Source organism: Myodes glareolus, chromosome 7 (genome assembly GCF_982192425.1).
Source record: "Myodes glareolus chromosome 7, mMyoGla1.1, whole genome shotgun sequence".
Taxonomy (NCBI): Eukaryota; Metazoa; Chordata; class Mammalia; order Rodentia; family Cricetidae; genus Myodes; species Myodes glareolus.
This window is the reverse complement of record NC_142032.1, coordinates 49,560,928-49,577,966: the sequence shown is the minus strand read 5'-3', so window position 1 is coordinate 49,577,966 and position 17,039 is coordinate 49,560,928. Positions and strand designations below refer to the sequence as shown.

Here is a 17,039-nt window from a genome sequence, read left to right as displayed (position 1 = left end):
GAGATGATACAAAATCTGTGAAGCATAATATCCATATAAAATATTGGTCAGTGAGTGGCTCACAAGGCAGGGGCCTGTTTTTATAGCAGAGATTCATTGGAAATAGCATCTGTGTTTGTTTATTATTTATAACTGCTTCTGTGAGACAAGGAGAGCGTTCAACAGTTGCAACAGAATTCTTACAGCTCATAGGACTAAAATATTTACACTCCAGCTTAAAAGTGTTGTTTGCTAACCCTTGATATAGAGCACATGCCCAAGATGTACTGATCCTTTTATCATAATAGTAACCCAATCGTAAAGTAGGTACACTGCATGCACCATGTTCCAGTTCCCTTCAGCCTAGAGCAGCTTCCTCCTAGAATCCAGATCCTCCAGCTTATTTCACGGTGCTTTACAGAAGTCATTATCTCTGTGGAAAAGATTGGTAAGCACTGGTATGAAACCATGTTTGCCATTATACACTGCCTTTGTCACTCCCTGTACCTGACTTTGTACTCTCACTTAGCATTTAGTGAATTCTTTTCTTATACTAGGGAAGACACAGACCTGCCTTTCAAAAGCCCACACTGGAGGAGAAGGACATGTATATAAACAACTAGTACAAAAGAAGTATGCTTTGTGTACAGCAGTCTTATCTGGTCTATGGGTTCCCCAACAAGGTCTGCAACCACAGGTGGTCGATCTATCTATCATCCATCTATCTGTCTGTCTGTCTGTCTGTCTCTCTCTCTCTCTCTCTCTCTCTATCTATCTATCTATCTATCTATCTATCTATCTATCTATCTCCCTACCTACCTATCATTTATCTATCCTATTAGCTACCTATCATTTATAAGTATATATATGTATATGTATGTATATATTGTGCATATATTATGCAGTTTCTTATGCATACATACATACATACACACACATACATACCCATGAGTTTTAATTTGTAAATTAGGTGCAGTAAGAAACTAAACACCATCTCCAAGGATAAAATAGAACAACCATAACAACATTCTATATAAAAGTTATATTAATGTGCTACCTCTTGAAGAACTCAAGGTAAATATTAATGTATTCAGACTGTAGCTGACAATAAGCAACTGGATGGCGAAAAGATAAAACCATGGGCAAAGAGGGACCACTGAGGTTTACAACTCAGCTCATGCACAAACCAGTACTGCAAAGTCCTATACACTATCCAATACTTAGTCCTCATTCTTGTTTACTACTTGATTTATTCCCTCTCATCCTACTTGGGAGTGGCTGCTTCTTGATTTCTACCTTTTTTTTTTTTCAAACGCTATCCTTCTGTTCAGTTCCCCTTGAAAAATATTCTGTCCCATTTTTCAAAATTATTCTCATTTTCACCATGCCCATGGTCACTGTTCTGATTTAGGCTCTCAGCTTTGGCTTTTTCACGATTTTGCCATCACAGATCCATCTGCCCACAGCAACTTGAAGTTCCTTTTAACAATATAAATTCCATTCTGTTCTGACTTAAAACCTTCTGATGATTATTTGCAAACATTACTTGTAGAATACATGGACTTAAGGATGGTTTATTGACATGTTGCAACTAGGGAGGCAGTCAAACATAGGGGACCTTGAGACACTTTGGGATGAAAATGTTAGAGGTATTTGCTGTAGGATTCAGATTTGCGTTAGTTAATTTGGAGAAGGATTCAATAAGGTATGGTTTTGTTCTAGATTCGATGTTCTAGAAACCCATGGTGATTCCATCATTAGGTATCTAGATACTGTTTCAGGTAAGGATTTTTGCTCTTTGCTCTTTAGGAAGAATAGTAATCAAATAGGATTAATTACACACTGACTTTAGAATCATTTGTATATTTGCTTTGCTCACCAGCTTCTTTTCCATACATAACCTAGTTACTAATGAGAAAAGTGAATGTAACCACTGATGCCTAGAATCGAGCTTGTGCCCCCGCCCACACAGTACTTTGGGATTATTACAAGCTGAGCTGAGGTGAATAGCTCAGTGAGCAGAGACAATGTGAACAATCTCTTAGAATTATAACCTTAGGCCAAGTTACACTGAGACCACAATAACAGAACAAAACAGCCCACTTCATAATTTTGTCAACACACAGACACAAATAAGCTCATGGTACCATCTAAAAGGTATCATCTCATAAAACTGAATACACACACACACACACACATTTGTGTGTGTGTGTGTGTGTGTGTGTGTATCCTGAGTCCTATCTTTGCCTTGTTATTTCTTGCATATTAAGTTTTCTTTGATTGTACCTCAAGACCACTGTACAAGTTCAACCAACCATTTTAAAGGCTTTTCTCTCTTAGGCACTTTTACAGAGATTCACCTATTGCTCTGATTTCTTGTCTTTGGGGTTTACTTCGTGGTCAGCACAAGGGCTTCCACCAGCTTGATATATGGGATTTTCACAGTTGGATGCAAGCACACAAAGATGGTTTTAGTGCTTGTTTAAGGATGCGACTGCTCTGGAAATCTACACACTAATCATCGGGGTGAGTGAGAGTGGCCATCAACATCTGGCCTCAAACTTGTGATCTTCCTGCTTTAACCTTTGACATCTGGGGATTCTATGCACACACCAACAGCCCCAGTTCTTCACCACCTCTAGTCAACAGTATTGATATTCATTCTACCTGTCTCTAGCACCAATGCTCTCCTTGTCTGTGATGGTGGATTGTGGGTGAAGTCCAACCTTTTCACGGGATTGTGGCAACAGAGAGCTACCCCACTTCCTGAGAGTGTCCAATTAGAGCAAAACTCTGCCCTGCTTAGACTCTACTCCATCAGTCAATCACAGCCTAAAATGCCAGTAGAGGTTTGAACATGTTCTTCCTGAAATACAGTTCCTCCTCGATCATCTTCCCTTCAACATAGCTGCTTTGCAGCACTGTGTTTTTTCTAGCCTCTGCCTGAAAGACCTTGTTCTTGGCACTTCTTTTCTACGAAGTTGGCTTCAGCCCCATCAACCTTTCATTTCTTTGAAGACACGAAACTACAACCTGCCTTAGGGACTTGTGTTTAACAGTGTCTTTACTCAGAGCTAATCATGGCTGATTCAGATCTCAGGGAAATGGAACTAGAAAATTAAGACAGAGGAAAATAGCAAAGCCTTCTTGAAAGTGGTGAAGAATGTTAGACACAAATCATTAATATGGCCAGAAAAGAGATTCTGGCTATTTTTAGATAACCTGCTGTTTACTGCGGAGGTTTTACCAACTAAATACTATAGAAAGAATCAGTCTTTCACTTGTAATTCCGTTTTCCTTCCCTGTAGATCTTCATTGACTAGGAAAGTTCATGTATAAATCCTGACTTAGGTGTAGAAGGAATGAAGCCCTTGAGGACTGTCCCTTGAGGATTCCTCCTCTTTACCTTTGTGGCCATTACTCTCAGTGACTTTTTCTACACAATCTTTTTTTTTAATCAGTATCTAAGTATACTAATGTATGTTGCTTGTCTTCACTCACTAGAATGCAGACTTCAGAAGTAAGGCACTATCCTGTGTTTATCTCTATGTCCCGGTAACTCCAATATTCCCTTTTCTTACTTTGAGCATCGAATAGCATATTTTCAGTGAATTATTCTGTCTCCAGTTGTGGTAGCTCCAGTGCATACACAGCTGTCTCAGATACTTTCTGGAACAAAGAGTTATTGCTAGCAATCCTCCTCTTCAAAACTTCATGGATTCTTTTTTCCAAGGTGTCATCATTTCCCTCATGCAGTCTGATTCTTTCAGAAACTCTCAGAAAGTCTTGAGATTGAGCTGCACTGATTGGTCTCAGACATGCCACAAGCCCCCCAGTAGCCAAGCCCTGACAAGTGCCACTGAATCTAACAGCAGTGCTCTTGCTAGCCTCTCACTTTTATTAATATTATTTTCCCAAGGGCACAATCCTCATTGTTTTTCAATGCCCAAATGCCAGGGTGCCCAACTTCTAAAATGTGTTTTCTATGCTTTTCTGCTCTGAGTTATCCATATGAACTGCTAAGCACACCCAAATCCCTCATTCTTGCTATCATTACCAAGGGACCATGAGTATTTCAAGTACAATCAATGGTCAGATACATGTCTTCACTGTTTCCTTTGTAAAACAAATATTGTTCAGACTTCTGAAGAGGAATATATGAGATAATGCATGGAAAGCAACTAGAACAACACTTGACTTAAACACCACATATACTTATTTTTATTATCCACTTCTGTTTTAGCAGGGACCCAAAACAATTTTGTCAAAATTCATTGCTGTTAAAATTGGTTAACTTTGGCAGGCAACTTCCAAAAGTTGAACTTTAGAGCTTTAAAATAGCTTGAAAATATTGGCATTATTTTCCTGGTGACTTTCAAGTTATTTGTATATCCCTCAACCTTTTTTCTATCCTGAGTTTTGGGCATAGGAACTGGGTTGGTAGCTATTATGCAATAGAAATGTCTTAGCTCTTCCCCTGTCATTATGACATAAACATCATAAAGATTAACATCTGATCTGAAAGCACCTTTATTAGAATTTTATTTAACATCTTCTCTGGGTGCCTTCAGTCCTGGGAAGTACTTTAGAATGTATACTATATCTCTCATCATGTCAAAGAGGGATAGGATACAGGATCTTTATATTACAACAGAGCTTGTGGTTGGGAAGTAGAAAGTATCTGGGTTAGGAGTTGCTAAAGCGATGGGTTTCAAAGGAGTTAAGAGTCCTAGAGCTTCAAAGGATTATTAGAGGTACAGGAGCTGAAGAGCTAAGGATGAAACAGACAGCTGATGCCTTCTGAAAGTCTAATGGAGAGACTGAATTGTGCAGTGTAATGTCTTTGCGAGGTGTGTGTGTGTGTGTATGTGTGTGTGATGTACAGTTCTTATTCTTTCTCTTTGGAACTGGGATGCTGTGACAGAGTTTGGAATGCCTTTGATTCCCTCACACTAGGTGCCTAATAAAGGACAGGACTAAATGAAGTTTGAGTTCTTTCCTGTATTAAGAGGAGGGTGTGGGTATAAGAGGGATGAGTCTAAATGCATGCTTTAACACATCTTGGGTGGTGCCTAGGTTTGCATGTTTTCTTGGCTCCCAAGTCTAGGGCCTGCCAGATGTCTTCAAGGCCTGTCTGACTATACTACAGGGGAAGTGATCTGTGTGCAGTGAACAGCTTGTGCCTCAAACTCTCCAGAAATATAGGTGTTCTAAGGGCTGGGAGAGAGTTTGGGTTGGTATTTTGTAGCCTAAGGTCAACAAGCTGAAAACTAGGTTATGACCCCACCAGGTCCATCCTGAGAAGAAAATGACAATCTCTGAGATGTTTAGAGCACACTCCTCAGTCCAAAGTGTAACTTGAATCTAAGCTACTTGAGTTATTAAAGACACTTGAAGTTCACATGCCATTTACAAGTACATACAGATAATTTGTCTGAACTGTGTAACAACCTGTGAGGTCAGGTATTTGTCATCGTTTCCATTTCATAAGTGAGGAGCTCAGAGAAAGTGACTTGATCCAGGTCGGTAACTTAAATTGACTTTGTTACCCTTTGAGACAGGTTGATACTGGTTTTGTCCAAGGAAAGTGAACTGCAGAGATGGAGGGTGGATTTCAGAATCGGATGATCTTGGTCACCAGGTCTCTCATGGTATGAGTGTAGAAGAAAGCTTTGAGACAAGAATTAAATCTTTAGCCCTGTCATATGCTCGAGGAGTAGATTTGAACAAATTAATGCCCATTGTCATTTCCCTAATCTGTGAAAGAAGATAATATCTCAAAGGATTACATATCACAAGTGTCAAGTTGTCTCCTATGCCAAGTAAATGCCTCCTCCTTGTTCTTTCCTACTACCTCATCATGCAGAGAGAAATACAGACTCATCAATTTTATTTTCATCTATGTGGTTTGTCACAACTTAATTTCTACCTCTAAAATAACTAGAAACAGATTCTTCAGAGATCTGTCTCATCCAAAGACTAGACTGGGAATAAAACAATTTGAAATGAAACCTTCATTTACAGCTTAAGTCATTGAACTTACAGAGGGTTGCAGGAAAATTTGGCCTGGTGGTGTAGGGGCACTCAGCCTTTTCCAGGCTGCCTGCCCCTGGGATTTCTGCCCACTATCCTGGCATCATGGAGAATTACCCAGCATGCTTGATTGAGCCTGGCCCTGGCAGAGAGGATTACATTTCATCCACTGTTGAAATCACTTGAAATTCCCCTTGTTCATCCAAAGACACAGAAATAAAAGAAGTAACTTGTGGTCTTGCTGAGACGAGAACTCTATTGTTAGCCATTCTAGCATCCTTTATTTTCTATGTGCTCAAAATAGATTGATCCAAAAAACGTTCTTTTGTTAAGAATTTCAAGCACATGGATATTTATTTTAAACACCATACATTTCATTTCTTCTATCAGTGATAGTCAGAGTTCTGTAAAAGCTTTTGTGGTGAGATCATTTTTACTGCCTTTTACTTTTGAATGCACCAGAGTTCAAAGAGTTCATTTTTGACCATGAAGCTTGAAGTTGAGGCCAAACCAATTCTTTAAAGAATTCCCTGTTCCTAAACCACATTATATCACATACACCACAATCAATTGAAATCTCAACTCAACCACCACTATTCCTCATTTTGGTGGAGGCCTGCTTTCTATGTTGCTAACCCTTAATACAAGCAACAAATGAGCTGATGCTCTGGTTCTCAATGAGGACCCAAGGATGCATGATCAGTTCAGACTTTCCCCCCTCTGGTCAGAGGTCACAACCGTGTCATTCATTGGGCTTTCAATCAGAGCAGTCTGAAATAACAGCAATACCAGGGCTATGACTTTATACTCTGCCTCAATTCCATTTCTTAAAGCTGGTTCTTTTACATGCTTGGCCTCAAGCTTGTACAAATTTATGGGTTTCAAATTATCATCTTATGGAGAATTTGTCAAGCTTTATTAATGCAATTCAGGGAAACAGAATTTCCCTCCTCAGGGATTTTTTTTTTTTTTAAATGGTGGCTGTGGGGTAGGTAGAATTTCTTTTTAAACAATGTAAAGGTGAGAGGTGAGGCACTGAATTTATTTGTGATTTTTTTTAGGGATTCTGTAGACAGGTTTATGAAATAAGAGATAAAATCTAAAGAAAAATCTCACTGACTTTGTGAATTACTAAAAACTATACCTTTCCAAATGCTGGGACTGGAGCTCGGTGTAGAGTGCTTATTATGTGAGGCACTGGGTTTCATGTCCCATGCTATAACCAAACTCCTCCCAAGCCCAGTAAGATCCTTAGTGGCATGAAAAGAATCAAACAAGAAACTAGGTATGTTCACAGTACTGTTGCCTGTATTATTAAGATACCTACGACACAGGCATTGTCAGTCCTTTATTCAATTTTATGCATTTCTGGTATGATGTATTGTCTACACATTAACTTTTCACACAGGTTCATATTTGTTATGTGGCTAAGAATCCATTTATCCTTTTATTACCCCTCCCCTTGAGACAGTCTATGTAGTCCTAGAGCAGGACCAGACTGGCTTTGAACTCTGCGTTTTCCTGCCTCTGCTTCTTGAGTACTGTGATTAAAGGTACACACCATGCTCAGTTCCGTTTCCCCTCCCTTTCAAAAAAATTAATTCATGTGTGTGCAGGTGTGGTACATGTGAGTTTGCATGCGCGCTCAGGTCAGAGAGGGATACCAAGAGTCATCTATTATTGTCTTTGTCTTAAAATAATGTCACAGGACACTTACACAGTGAGCTCCCAGGATCCACTCTGCCTGTTCACCAATGCTGGCGTTACAGGCACACACACAATCATGCTTGCAGCTTTTACATGTTTTGGGGTATTTACTCAAATTCTCATGCTTTTAGGACAAATACTCTTACCCACTGATACATCTCCCCTTCAACCCCCCCCACCCCCTTTTCCGTGAAGGATTTCTACACAGCTGAGAGACATACTTTAAATTTCTATTTTTCTTCTTGGGGTGTGTGTGTGTGTACATTCTTACTATGTATTCCAATCTACCATCAAACTCCCAACCTTCAATTTCCTGAGTGCCTGGGTTGCTGCCATGCACTACCAAGTTTCTTGAAGATGAATCTGACAACACAGTAGGCAGGGCACTAAAGCGTCTCAGACATCTTTCTATTTCTTCTCATTCAATATTTGTATTTTGTCTGGGCTGCCTTCCAATTGAAACCTATATACACATTCTTTTACATGTAACTCAACAGAGCTTAAGCCAGACTCTCTTATTTCAGAAAATCCTGCAATATCTGTCACACCTGTGAGATTTAAAAAAAAAAAAGAAAAAACTTAGAAGAGGGGTCATTCATGATGCAGATTGTTCGTAATCTTGTTATTCCTCATAATGAAATTTTAGACACTTTTCTTCTTTAAACATGAACCTTGTTAACATACACTTTATTAAATGGAAGATGCTCCTGACAAACAGAACTTAATAAGCACAAATGAAATAAGACTTTATCATAATGAAAAATTATGTATACCACAATCACAAATGGAATAAAACAAAATAGGCCTTTTATGGTGTGGGTTCGAGTCCAGATGTGTTCATGAGCCAACTTCTTATTCTTTTTTTCTTTTTTTTTTTTGCACTGTTCGAGTTTATTCTGTATTATACTCCATCAACCCAGGAAGCACATTTATTTGTGGCTTTAAATGATCTCTTTTAGTTCTTTATAATCCCATTCTAGTTTTGATCTTTTTATTTTATACATATGCAACTGCTTTTTCACAAATGCATACTAGAAAACAGAGTCTCACCTCCCCTGAGCTACTACAATGCTTGACTGAGTACGGTCATGTACTTAATCAGAATTTTAGCCTTTATGGAACCCATTATAGGAGAGCACACAAGATGAGTCACAGATCCCCACCTCATGCAACTTACAGAAGTTAGCCCTCTCTGACTCATGCATAGTTCACTCACTTATGAAGCAAGATGTCATGATTAGACTTGGGCCCTCAACTAAGATCTCTCAGGTTTATCTAAAGATAAGTAAAAAACAAATGATACAAATTGTTGGAATCACAGTGCACCACTAATGCACAGACCTTTCCCAGGGACATCTGTTTCCTAGTCTTCCATGCTGTTTGGCTCTCACAAGAACATTAAAAACAGAGCATTACTGTGTTGTTTAAGAATCCCTGGCATTCTCAGTGGGGACCAACTAGACTTCATCCTCCCCTCATGAGTAAGCCCAGAGAATGTAAGGTGATGGAGGTCTGTGACTCTTTAACTTGAACATTCCACTCACTATCGAGTATCTATATATGGTACCCATATCACTGATCTGTTAACTTCCTATAAACAATGATTAACCCAATACTCAAGTACACAGTCAACCCTAACCACTCTGTTATTGCATATCCTCTGTTTTGAAGTATGGAAGCACACTGGGCCCCACTTTTCACCCAAATGGAATCTGAAGATTTGTAGCTGCTGTTCTTTGCCAGGTATGGGCAACAACACTTGGACATCTGCTGCTGACTTCTGAGGATATGTAACAAAAGGCTGCTTGCTTGTCAGTGCTCAGGATAGATCACAAGACACATCTAACCCTCTGAGACAAAAATGTAAAGTTATATAGAATATACATAAAGCTATGGCACTCATTGCCCCAGCATACCAATATTATGGTAGTTTGAATGGTGATAGTCTGGCACTTCTAATTTGTTTATTATTCAGTCTTTTCGGAAGTCAATCAGAACTAGTTACAATTTCTCTTCTACTTGAAAGGCTGTTAAATGCCTAGAAAGGTCACTTAGTATCAGTATCAGGGACATTAAAGCTCTAAGGTAAGAGGATATTTCCCTTGTTTCTACTCTATTATACCACCAGTACAAACAAAAACATTCGTACATACGCATACACCCAGAATAACCATGAAAATCAATCTGTTCAAATGTGGGTCAAGCCTACTTGATGAAACTGCTTGTGGTTTAAGGTTCTCAAAAACTGACTCCAGGAAAACAAGGCCTCAGGGAACTACCTATATTTCAGCAGAACAAAAAATGAGAGGTAAGGACTGCTACATTTGCTTGTCCTTGGCCCCATAATGGCTCTCATGTGCTGTGATTCCCATCTGATGAGAAGAAATGACACGGAGGTCATGGATAGACCTCACGGTCCACTGTGAAAGCTCTTGAAGAACCTTCAGGCCCCATATCTTCTTCTCAAAGAGGCCACCAACTCCAACAGCAACAGGTGTCCCATCAACCTCATTTTCAGGGATCTTCTGTTCCAGCAGCACCATTAACTCCTCTAGCTGGTAGGCAAAGGCAGAAACCTGGAGCAGAAGAGTATGTATTGCCTGATGGAAGTCACCTTCAGCTGGGGTGAAATGCTCTCTCTGGTCTTCTAAAAGCTTGGCCAACATCCCGTGGAAGGTACGGTAAGCCTGGAGGTTCTCCTGGAGTCGCTCTGCCTCAGTCATCTCACTCCAGCGATCAGTGCTTGCCACTGGCACGCCATCCACAGAATCCAGGTTGATATTTTTATTCAGGCCCTGATGCTTCACCTGGTTAAGGACAGAGCAAAACATATATTCCATTATCATCTCAATTCCATTCTCCAATCACAAATAAACACTCACTTTTGTAGTCAATGATCCAAGTTGTAAACAGAAAGCCTTCATTTGGAGAGCCATGATCTTGCAGCACTACCTTAATTTCACTCTTCCCAACGTCCACTCTCACAGTGAGATCAATCTTTTAGAATACAATAGGAACTGGCTTTAATAGGGTAACCATTAGTCTTATAAATGGCAAGGCTTTTCAAAAGTTATCAATTTTCAGAGAACATAAATTTGTAACTTTACCAGAGGCCTGAAATATTATCACAGCAGGCCTTTAGATGGAGGCCTTTCATGAGAAAACAAGCCCAGAACTCCAAGGTTAATTTAACATTTTCACAAGACTCTAGAGAATATTCTAGGGAATCTTTTTAGTTACAGGAATACTTCTGATATAGAAAATTAAAACGTATGTAGGTACTGTTCAGAGGGAAACTAAACTTTATCTAAAATTCCATAAGGTTCTTCCTAATCCTATAACCCTTTTATTTACAAAGCTCAAAAATTTTATGAGGAACCAAAACTTAAGAAAGTCTACTGTCTATCTTGGTAGGGTTCAGAAAAAAGACAACCAAATATTCCATCTTCTCACTCAAGAAAAGACCTGTCTTGAGAAGACAGTTCAGGTTACATGAGTTTTCTCAAGGGAGAGGCCATGCCAAATTATAGGTGTTTAATATATGAATGACCATTAAGACTAGAGTTTTCATAATTGGTTATGGGGTTGGAACATGATGGTTAAGAGTTGAACTAGAAGACTTAAAAACAGGCAACAGCAAAATAGACAACTTACGTAAGATTCCATAAGAGCAGTCAGGTCTGAGCGAATCTTCCTTGCTAGCCAGATAGAACGGCTACAGAGGTCCCGACGGTGCAGGGTCAGAGGTGAATGCTCTGCAAAAGCCATCCCCTAAATCAACTGTCCCAGGAAACAAGTGAGCTGGTTTGCTTCTGTCTTCACAGGGCCAAATAAGAAATGTGACTCCCACAGACTAAATCCACTGGGCATTCTCTAATGGGATTGTGCACCCCCATCCCCACCCCCTGCCTGACTCAGAGGTGGCAGCAAATTCCTGGCTGTGGATTTTTGTGCCTGTGGAATCAAAAGGCCCTTTTAATAAGTTTTTTTCCCCCCCGCAGTGTCTGCCTCCATCTCTCTCCTCCACTCAGTACTCAGCACTTGTTTTTATGTCATTGTTTTGCTTTTGTACTTAGCAACAAGGTCACTATCACACTAATCCTCATGACACCAACCCCTGCCTAATATAGTCTGTTATTTACACATATAATCTGTTGATTTTATTCTGCTTTCTAGAGCCTAAATTTTTTTTAGCATGGCAAAGTATATTATTAAGTGCCATTTATCAAATGGGTCAGATAATATGTTCCAATATTTAAACTTCATGATACTCAGATTAATTCTGGGCTAAATATTAGTATTCTTCGGACGTAAAAGAAAAATTTTCTCATTTGATATAAGAAACTTTCCTCAAAGAAGTTAATCCAATAAACTAGACTTGTGTTCCTACACTGGTCTTTGGGCTTATTCTCCCCCTTTCCAACTTTATGACATCTTTGTATAGCTTCTGTTTTGTGCAAGAGACAAAGACTGTGATGCAGGTCTTTTGTAGCATCTTTCCATTCCTATCCCTCATAAGGTTAAACTTGTTTAAAAATTAGCTAAAGGAGCATCTCTAATCTCAATCATGGAGCCTTCTTAGTAGCTACAGGATGTGAAAGGTACTGTTTAGGCCTGTTCTCTTCCAAAGGAAACACCCAACCCTACTTGGTAACATTTCTCAGGCAGTTTTACTCAAGTGACAACACGCTTCTTTTTCTTCCCAGTCCCAGTCATACTCCATGCTAACAAGAGAATGAACAAGGTTTTGAAATGAGGACAAAAGAGTTAAAAGGTGCTTACAGAGCTTTCATTCTATTGTATTCACTGGGTGATGTTAATTGGCTGAAGTTTCAAAGTTTCATCTGCAAATGGGTCAGTGACTGTCCCTATTTCATATCAGATGTTGCCAAGAAGTCCAAACATATACCATCTCAGGAGCGAATTGACATAGGCAAACAATAAATAAGGAATGACTGCCACTGAACTTTTAATCAAGGTTAGACTATGTTTTCTTTTTTAAATTCGAACTTGACAGGGTATTAAAGGCGTTGTCAAGAAGCACTAATGTTAAATGCAACCAAGGTTCTATTATCAGAGTAAACTGTACTTCACAGTATCTTTAATAACCTCACGCAAGCAACTGAAACACCCATTTGGAGTCTGCCAAATACAGAGCTACAAGGCATCTCAGCATTAGAACCGCTAACCAACTCTAAATAACGAGCAAATAGCAGCATACAAAAGCCTACCCTGGAGGCATCTGTTTTCTACATTTAACAGCATCAACTGTTTTACTCTTGGATGACTAACTCAGTACAACCAAGGAAGACTAATTGCTTCCAGGAAGACAACTTTTATTTTTCTTCTTTACATACTTATTTTGAATATGATTACCTAGATTAAGAGGAAACAAGATTTTTAAAAGCAAAGTATCCCTTTTATTATATATATATATTTTTTACATAACTTTTAAACCTAGATCAAGTAACCACCTATCTCTCATCACAGGAAAAGGGTCCTGCACATTTCAACAGGCAAAAAAAGCTTTTAGGAAATATAACTGCCCCATTACAATGTTCTGATTTTCTTGAGTATATGGAAAATTGGAAGAAAGACAGGAGCGAAACTGTTCTGTAGCAAGGCTGTAAGACCTCACTTAGGTTGGTGGTAGAGTTCACATTCTTCCTTCAAACAGGTGCGAGGGAGGTCCAAGTGCTCTATGACGATGTTGTCTGTGCTCATTCCCAGGACTCCCAGCCAGTGTCCGACTAAACCCTGTAAAATGTGTAAGGGTCTAATTATGCAAAATATGCCAGCAAGGAGTATGCACAGCTCCCAGAAATACCGAATAATTATCACAACTATATCTATAAAATTTGGAATTGTCAATTGAAAATGGAGGTATGACTAGTTATTTAAAAGATAAAGAGTACGAAATATCTATCAATTTCTAAGATTAAAAGAATTCTTTAAAGGACAATTAAATGAGTGGCATGGGAAGAAAGGAATTGGTAATGGTGCTTAGTTTGCTCATATAGACTTTTACCATGCTAGCACTTGTTCTCAAAAGAAAAAAAATAAAGTTCATGAAAAATATTTTAAATTTATTGCAAACCGCTACAATAATTTATTGTCAGCAAACGGTAGCTATGAAGATGACCCAGTCCCCTTTACGCCCCCTCCCCCAAATGAGAGGACAGGAAGTTTCTAATTATTATAACTAGTTGCTTTCGTGGGGAGGGGAGTGAGGTACAGAAAAGAACACATTTCTCCCCGTCCCAGAAAGAAGAGATGTTTACAATGCAGTCTGCTTTTCTGTGGGTGGTTATATTTGATGAGTAACCACTCTAAATGAAATCAGTCTAAATGTGAAACGCAAAGGCTAAGTGTAGGATACAGATATTAGGTAGAAAAACAGTATCATGTAGAGCAACTCTGCTGCAGTCCCATTTATAATTGCTCTTACAGTATTTCCAAATCTGTGTACCAAGTGCACCAAAGTCAATGCACATTTCAAATCAATGCAACAAAGTCAAACTCTGTGGGGCAGGAAAGTCTATCTTCAAGCCTTCTCTCCACTCAATATGGGAAGGATGGCAAAGTCTGCAACACTTTAGAGGAAACAATAATGTGTTTAAGATTGTTCCTGTAGGTGTCTTCCGCCCTCCTCCCCGGAATCCCAACCAGTGACATTGGTGGGTGTACAGTAAGCGTCTTTCAGACATGACATTTTTTGGGAAAAAAAAATTAAGCAGAGAAAATTTGGTAAACTCCATACATAGTTTAGTGTTTGTGAAAAACAAGCTGTTCCTTATTTTGTTCTCAGTCAGACTCTTAATTTTCCCAACAGTCATCATGTATTTCTGGTAACTGGCCAGGTCTTCAATGGCAGATTCTGAAGCACACAGGGAGGAACTGCACTCCTAATTCTCAAAAAAGCGAGCTCAATGCTCAATTTAGGGTTTTAGTCTTCTGAGAGGTATAAGCATGTAAAAACACAATCTGCGTCTCCCAATGACAGTGATGATCCACAATGCATTAAAAATCCCTACTCCAAGGAAAACAGATAATTTGGGGACAGCCAAAGACATTATCACACAGATTTTTTACCTTTGCTTTTGTCTATTCAAACTTTGTTCCTTCTACAGACGAAATATGACACAACAGTTTTCTCTAAACCCAAACTCCAGAACTCTTAATTTTGTCCTTCATGAAAGACAGGGTCTGGCTTCCCACTAATCAAGAGCTGGAATAACCAATGACAAAACCAAAACCACAATCAAAACAAGGGGCCGGAATCAGGTCAGTAGGGAGATAAATGCACAAAAATGGTGAGGACAAAAAGAAAAAAATTCACAGAAGAAAAAATCTTTTGTGTGATTCAGACCTTGAATAACATTCCTCATCCCCTCAAATCCTTGTGTATCTCCATGAGCACTCTAGTTACCACAAACTCATCAACCTTCCCTAAGGCTTCCAAAAAAGCACTAGGCTACTGTAGTGATTCTGTTAGTGCTGAGGACCAGCTTTCTGTAAAGGCCACTGGAAAACTATGATTTTAGAGGCTGGCTGTGCTTCTTCAACTCTAAGCCTTGCCTTCAAAGTACCTCTTATAGGAAGGATCCCATGTCAGAATAATCTACTCTCCCAGCCCCACAAAACATAGCAACAAAGACCCTCCCCCCCAAAAAAATCAGACTTTCCATTAATAAATAAGGAATCTCAGGTTCCACAACACAAAAACACACATGTTCAAAGTGCAAATTTCTGCCATTAGCCCGGGACTTTTCTCACTGACAAAGAGCCCTGTCTTACAGCCAAAAACTGTACATAGGGCAGTCCCCTCTTTCTTGGGAGCCTGCTTCCAAGCAATTGAGCACCATTAAGAGCCATATGGAGGTTTAGGAGGGGGGGACTGAGGTGCTGGGATCCACTGAAGGGGAGGGAGGTGGTCCCCATGTATCCTTCCTTCCCCAAACCCAGTGAGTAATGGAAGAGGGGTGAGATGTGTGCTGTTTTAACAGCATCCTGCTAAGGGGCCCTAAAGTGCCAAGTCAAGCTGCCAGCCTCCAGAAAATAGAATTATATAATATTTGAGGATAAGTGTTGGCTGTTGCAGTGGGGAGAAGCCAGAGCCATAGGGCAGCAGTAGAGGAGAAAAGATTTAGATGATAGTAATATACTACTATGAGTTAAAAGCTGATCCAGAGCACATCAGTTATAGGTTGGGAAAAGGAGATCTGCCGATGAGCAGGAAGTCAGCTGCTGGCTGGAACCAAGTATACCGCTGCTTTTTCAATGACCTTTCTGGTAAAGGCAAATCAATATTTTAAGGATAAAGGAGGGAAATTCAGGAGAGGGGGCGAAAGGGAGGGAGGGATGAGAAAAAGTCTCTCTGTGTGAGTTGTGTGTGTGTGCTGTGATCCACAATGCAAAGAGCAGGCCCTTCAGTTATTTTACTAGATTTTAAATGCTTTAAATTTTTTTTGTCCTTTTTTGTCTTTTAAATACAAAGTCTGCACTGTCCCAGTGCCCAAAGTCTTTCTTTGCACTAAGGTCCAGTAGAGTCTGAATCTTCAATCAGAACCTCTGTGGTAGCACCGAGAATATCCGAGTTCATGACCAGCCCTTCAGTGCCCCCACTGCTGCCGCTTCCCACAAAGATCTTCCCGTCAGCCATAAGGCTCACCCGTTCTGTCCCACTGCAGTATGACTTTGACATCCCTTCAGCTTCTAGCAGTAGGCACTCTCCAGATGTTGAGTTTCCCAAGGGCTCAGGAAGAAGAGGAAGCCCTTGTGCATCTGCAGGTTGTGTCAGGGGCTCTGTGTTAGTGCCCAAGATATCTGTGCTGGTGATGAGGGCGCCTGCATTGGCTGCCAGAGCTTCTGCAATCAGCACCTCAGGGTGGCTTTTTGCTTTGTGTGCCACTACGCTGTCCTTCTTCTCAAATTTTTTGCCACAGATATTGCAAGAAAATTGGTAGAAGGAGTCTGCGTCATGTTTCTTCATGTGCCAATTAAGGGATGCCTTTTGTCGACAAGTAAATCCACAGATCTCACATCTAAAGAAAATTCAAAGGAAATGAATGATCAAGCAGAACTCTACCAAAGGCCAAGTAAGAACTGAAAAAATGTATACACATACTAATCTGTAGCACATACATTTTATGAAGGAATAGGAAACTACTAGATGGAAATCTAACTTTACATTGTTTGCTTAAGAAACAACAAAAAAGAAAAAGAAAAGAAAACACAGTCCTATCCTCAAATATATAAGCAGTACAAACTGGGTTGTATGGCTTACTTCAAAAAGGGGGCTGGGCTGGGTGGGAAGTGGT

General features: G+C 39.7%; 2 protein-coding genes across 4 annotated transcripts in view; both read right to left on the bottom strand.

The window, feature by feature from the left end:
* Positions 1–8,389: 8,389 nt before the first annotated feature.
* Cntf (ciliary neurotrophic factor) lies at positions 8,390–12,968 on the bottom strand. Its single transcript, XM_048430553.3, has 2 exons — positions 11,374–12,968; positions 8,390–10,526 (listed from the first exon to the last, which is right to left on the bottom strand). The coding sequence occupies exons 1-2, from the start codon at positions 11,485–11,487 to the stop codon at positions 10,038–10,040; spliced, it is 603 nt and encodes a 200-aa protein (XP_048286510.2). The 5' UTR covers positions 11,488–12,968; the 3' UTR covers positions 8,390–10,037.
* A 148-nt stretch (positions 12,969–13,116) lies between these two features.
* Positions 13,117–17,039, bottom strand: part of Zfp91 (ZFP91 zinc finger protein, atypical E3 ubiquitin ligase) — a 31,444-nt gene continuing 27,521 nt past the window's right edge. For 2 of the 3 annotated variants that reach the window (XM_048430590.3, XM_085693658.2), the window contains exon 11: positions 13,785–16,763. In XM_048430590.3, coding sequence (XP_048286547.2) covers positions 16,253–16,763 — 511 coding nt within the window. In that variant the 3' untranslated portion in view covers positions 13,785–16,252. Of the gene's footprint in view, positions 13,477–13,784; positions 16,764–17,039 lie in introns of those variants that run through there. The other variant, XM_085693659.2, reaches the window with a different exon arrangement.

Bases quoted from the DNA above. Each gene is read 5' to 3' on its own strand.
- Cntf (XM_048430553.3), bottom strand. From the start codon at position 11,487: ATGGCTTTTGCAGAGCATTCACCTCTGACCCTGCACCGTCGGGACCTC. The intron at 10,527-11,373 runs GTAAGTTGTCTA...GTCCTTAACCAG, and splicing joins CTGCTCTTATGGAATCTTAC to GTGAAGCATCAGGGCCTGAA.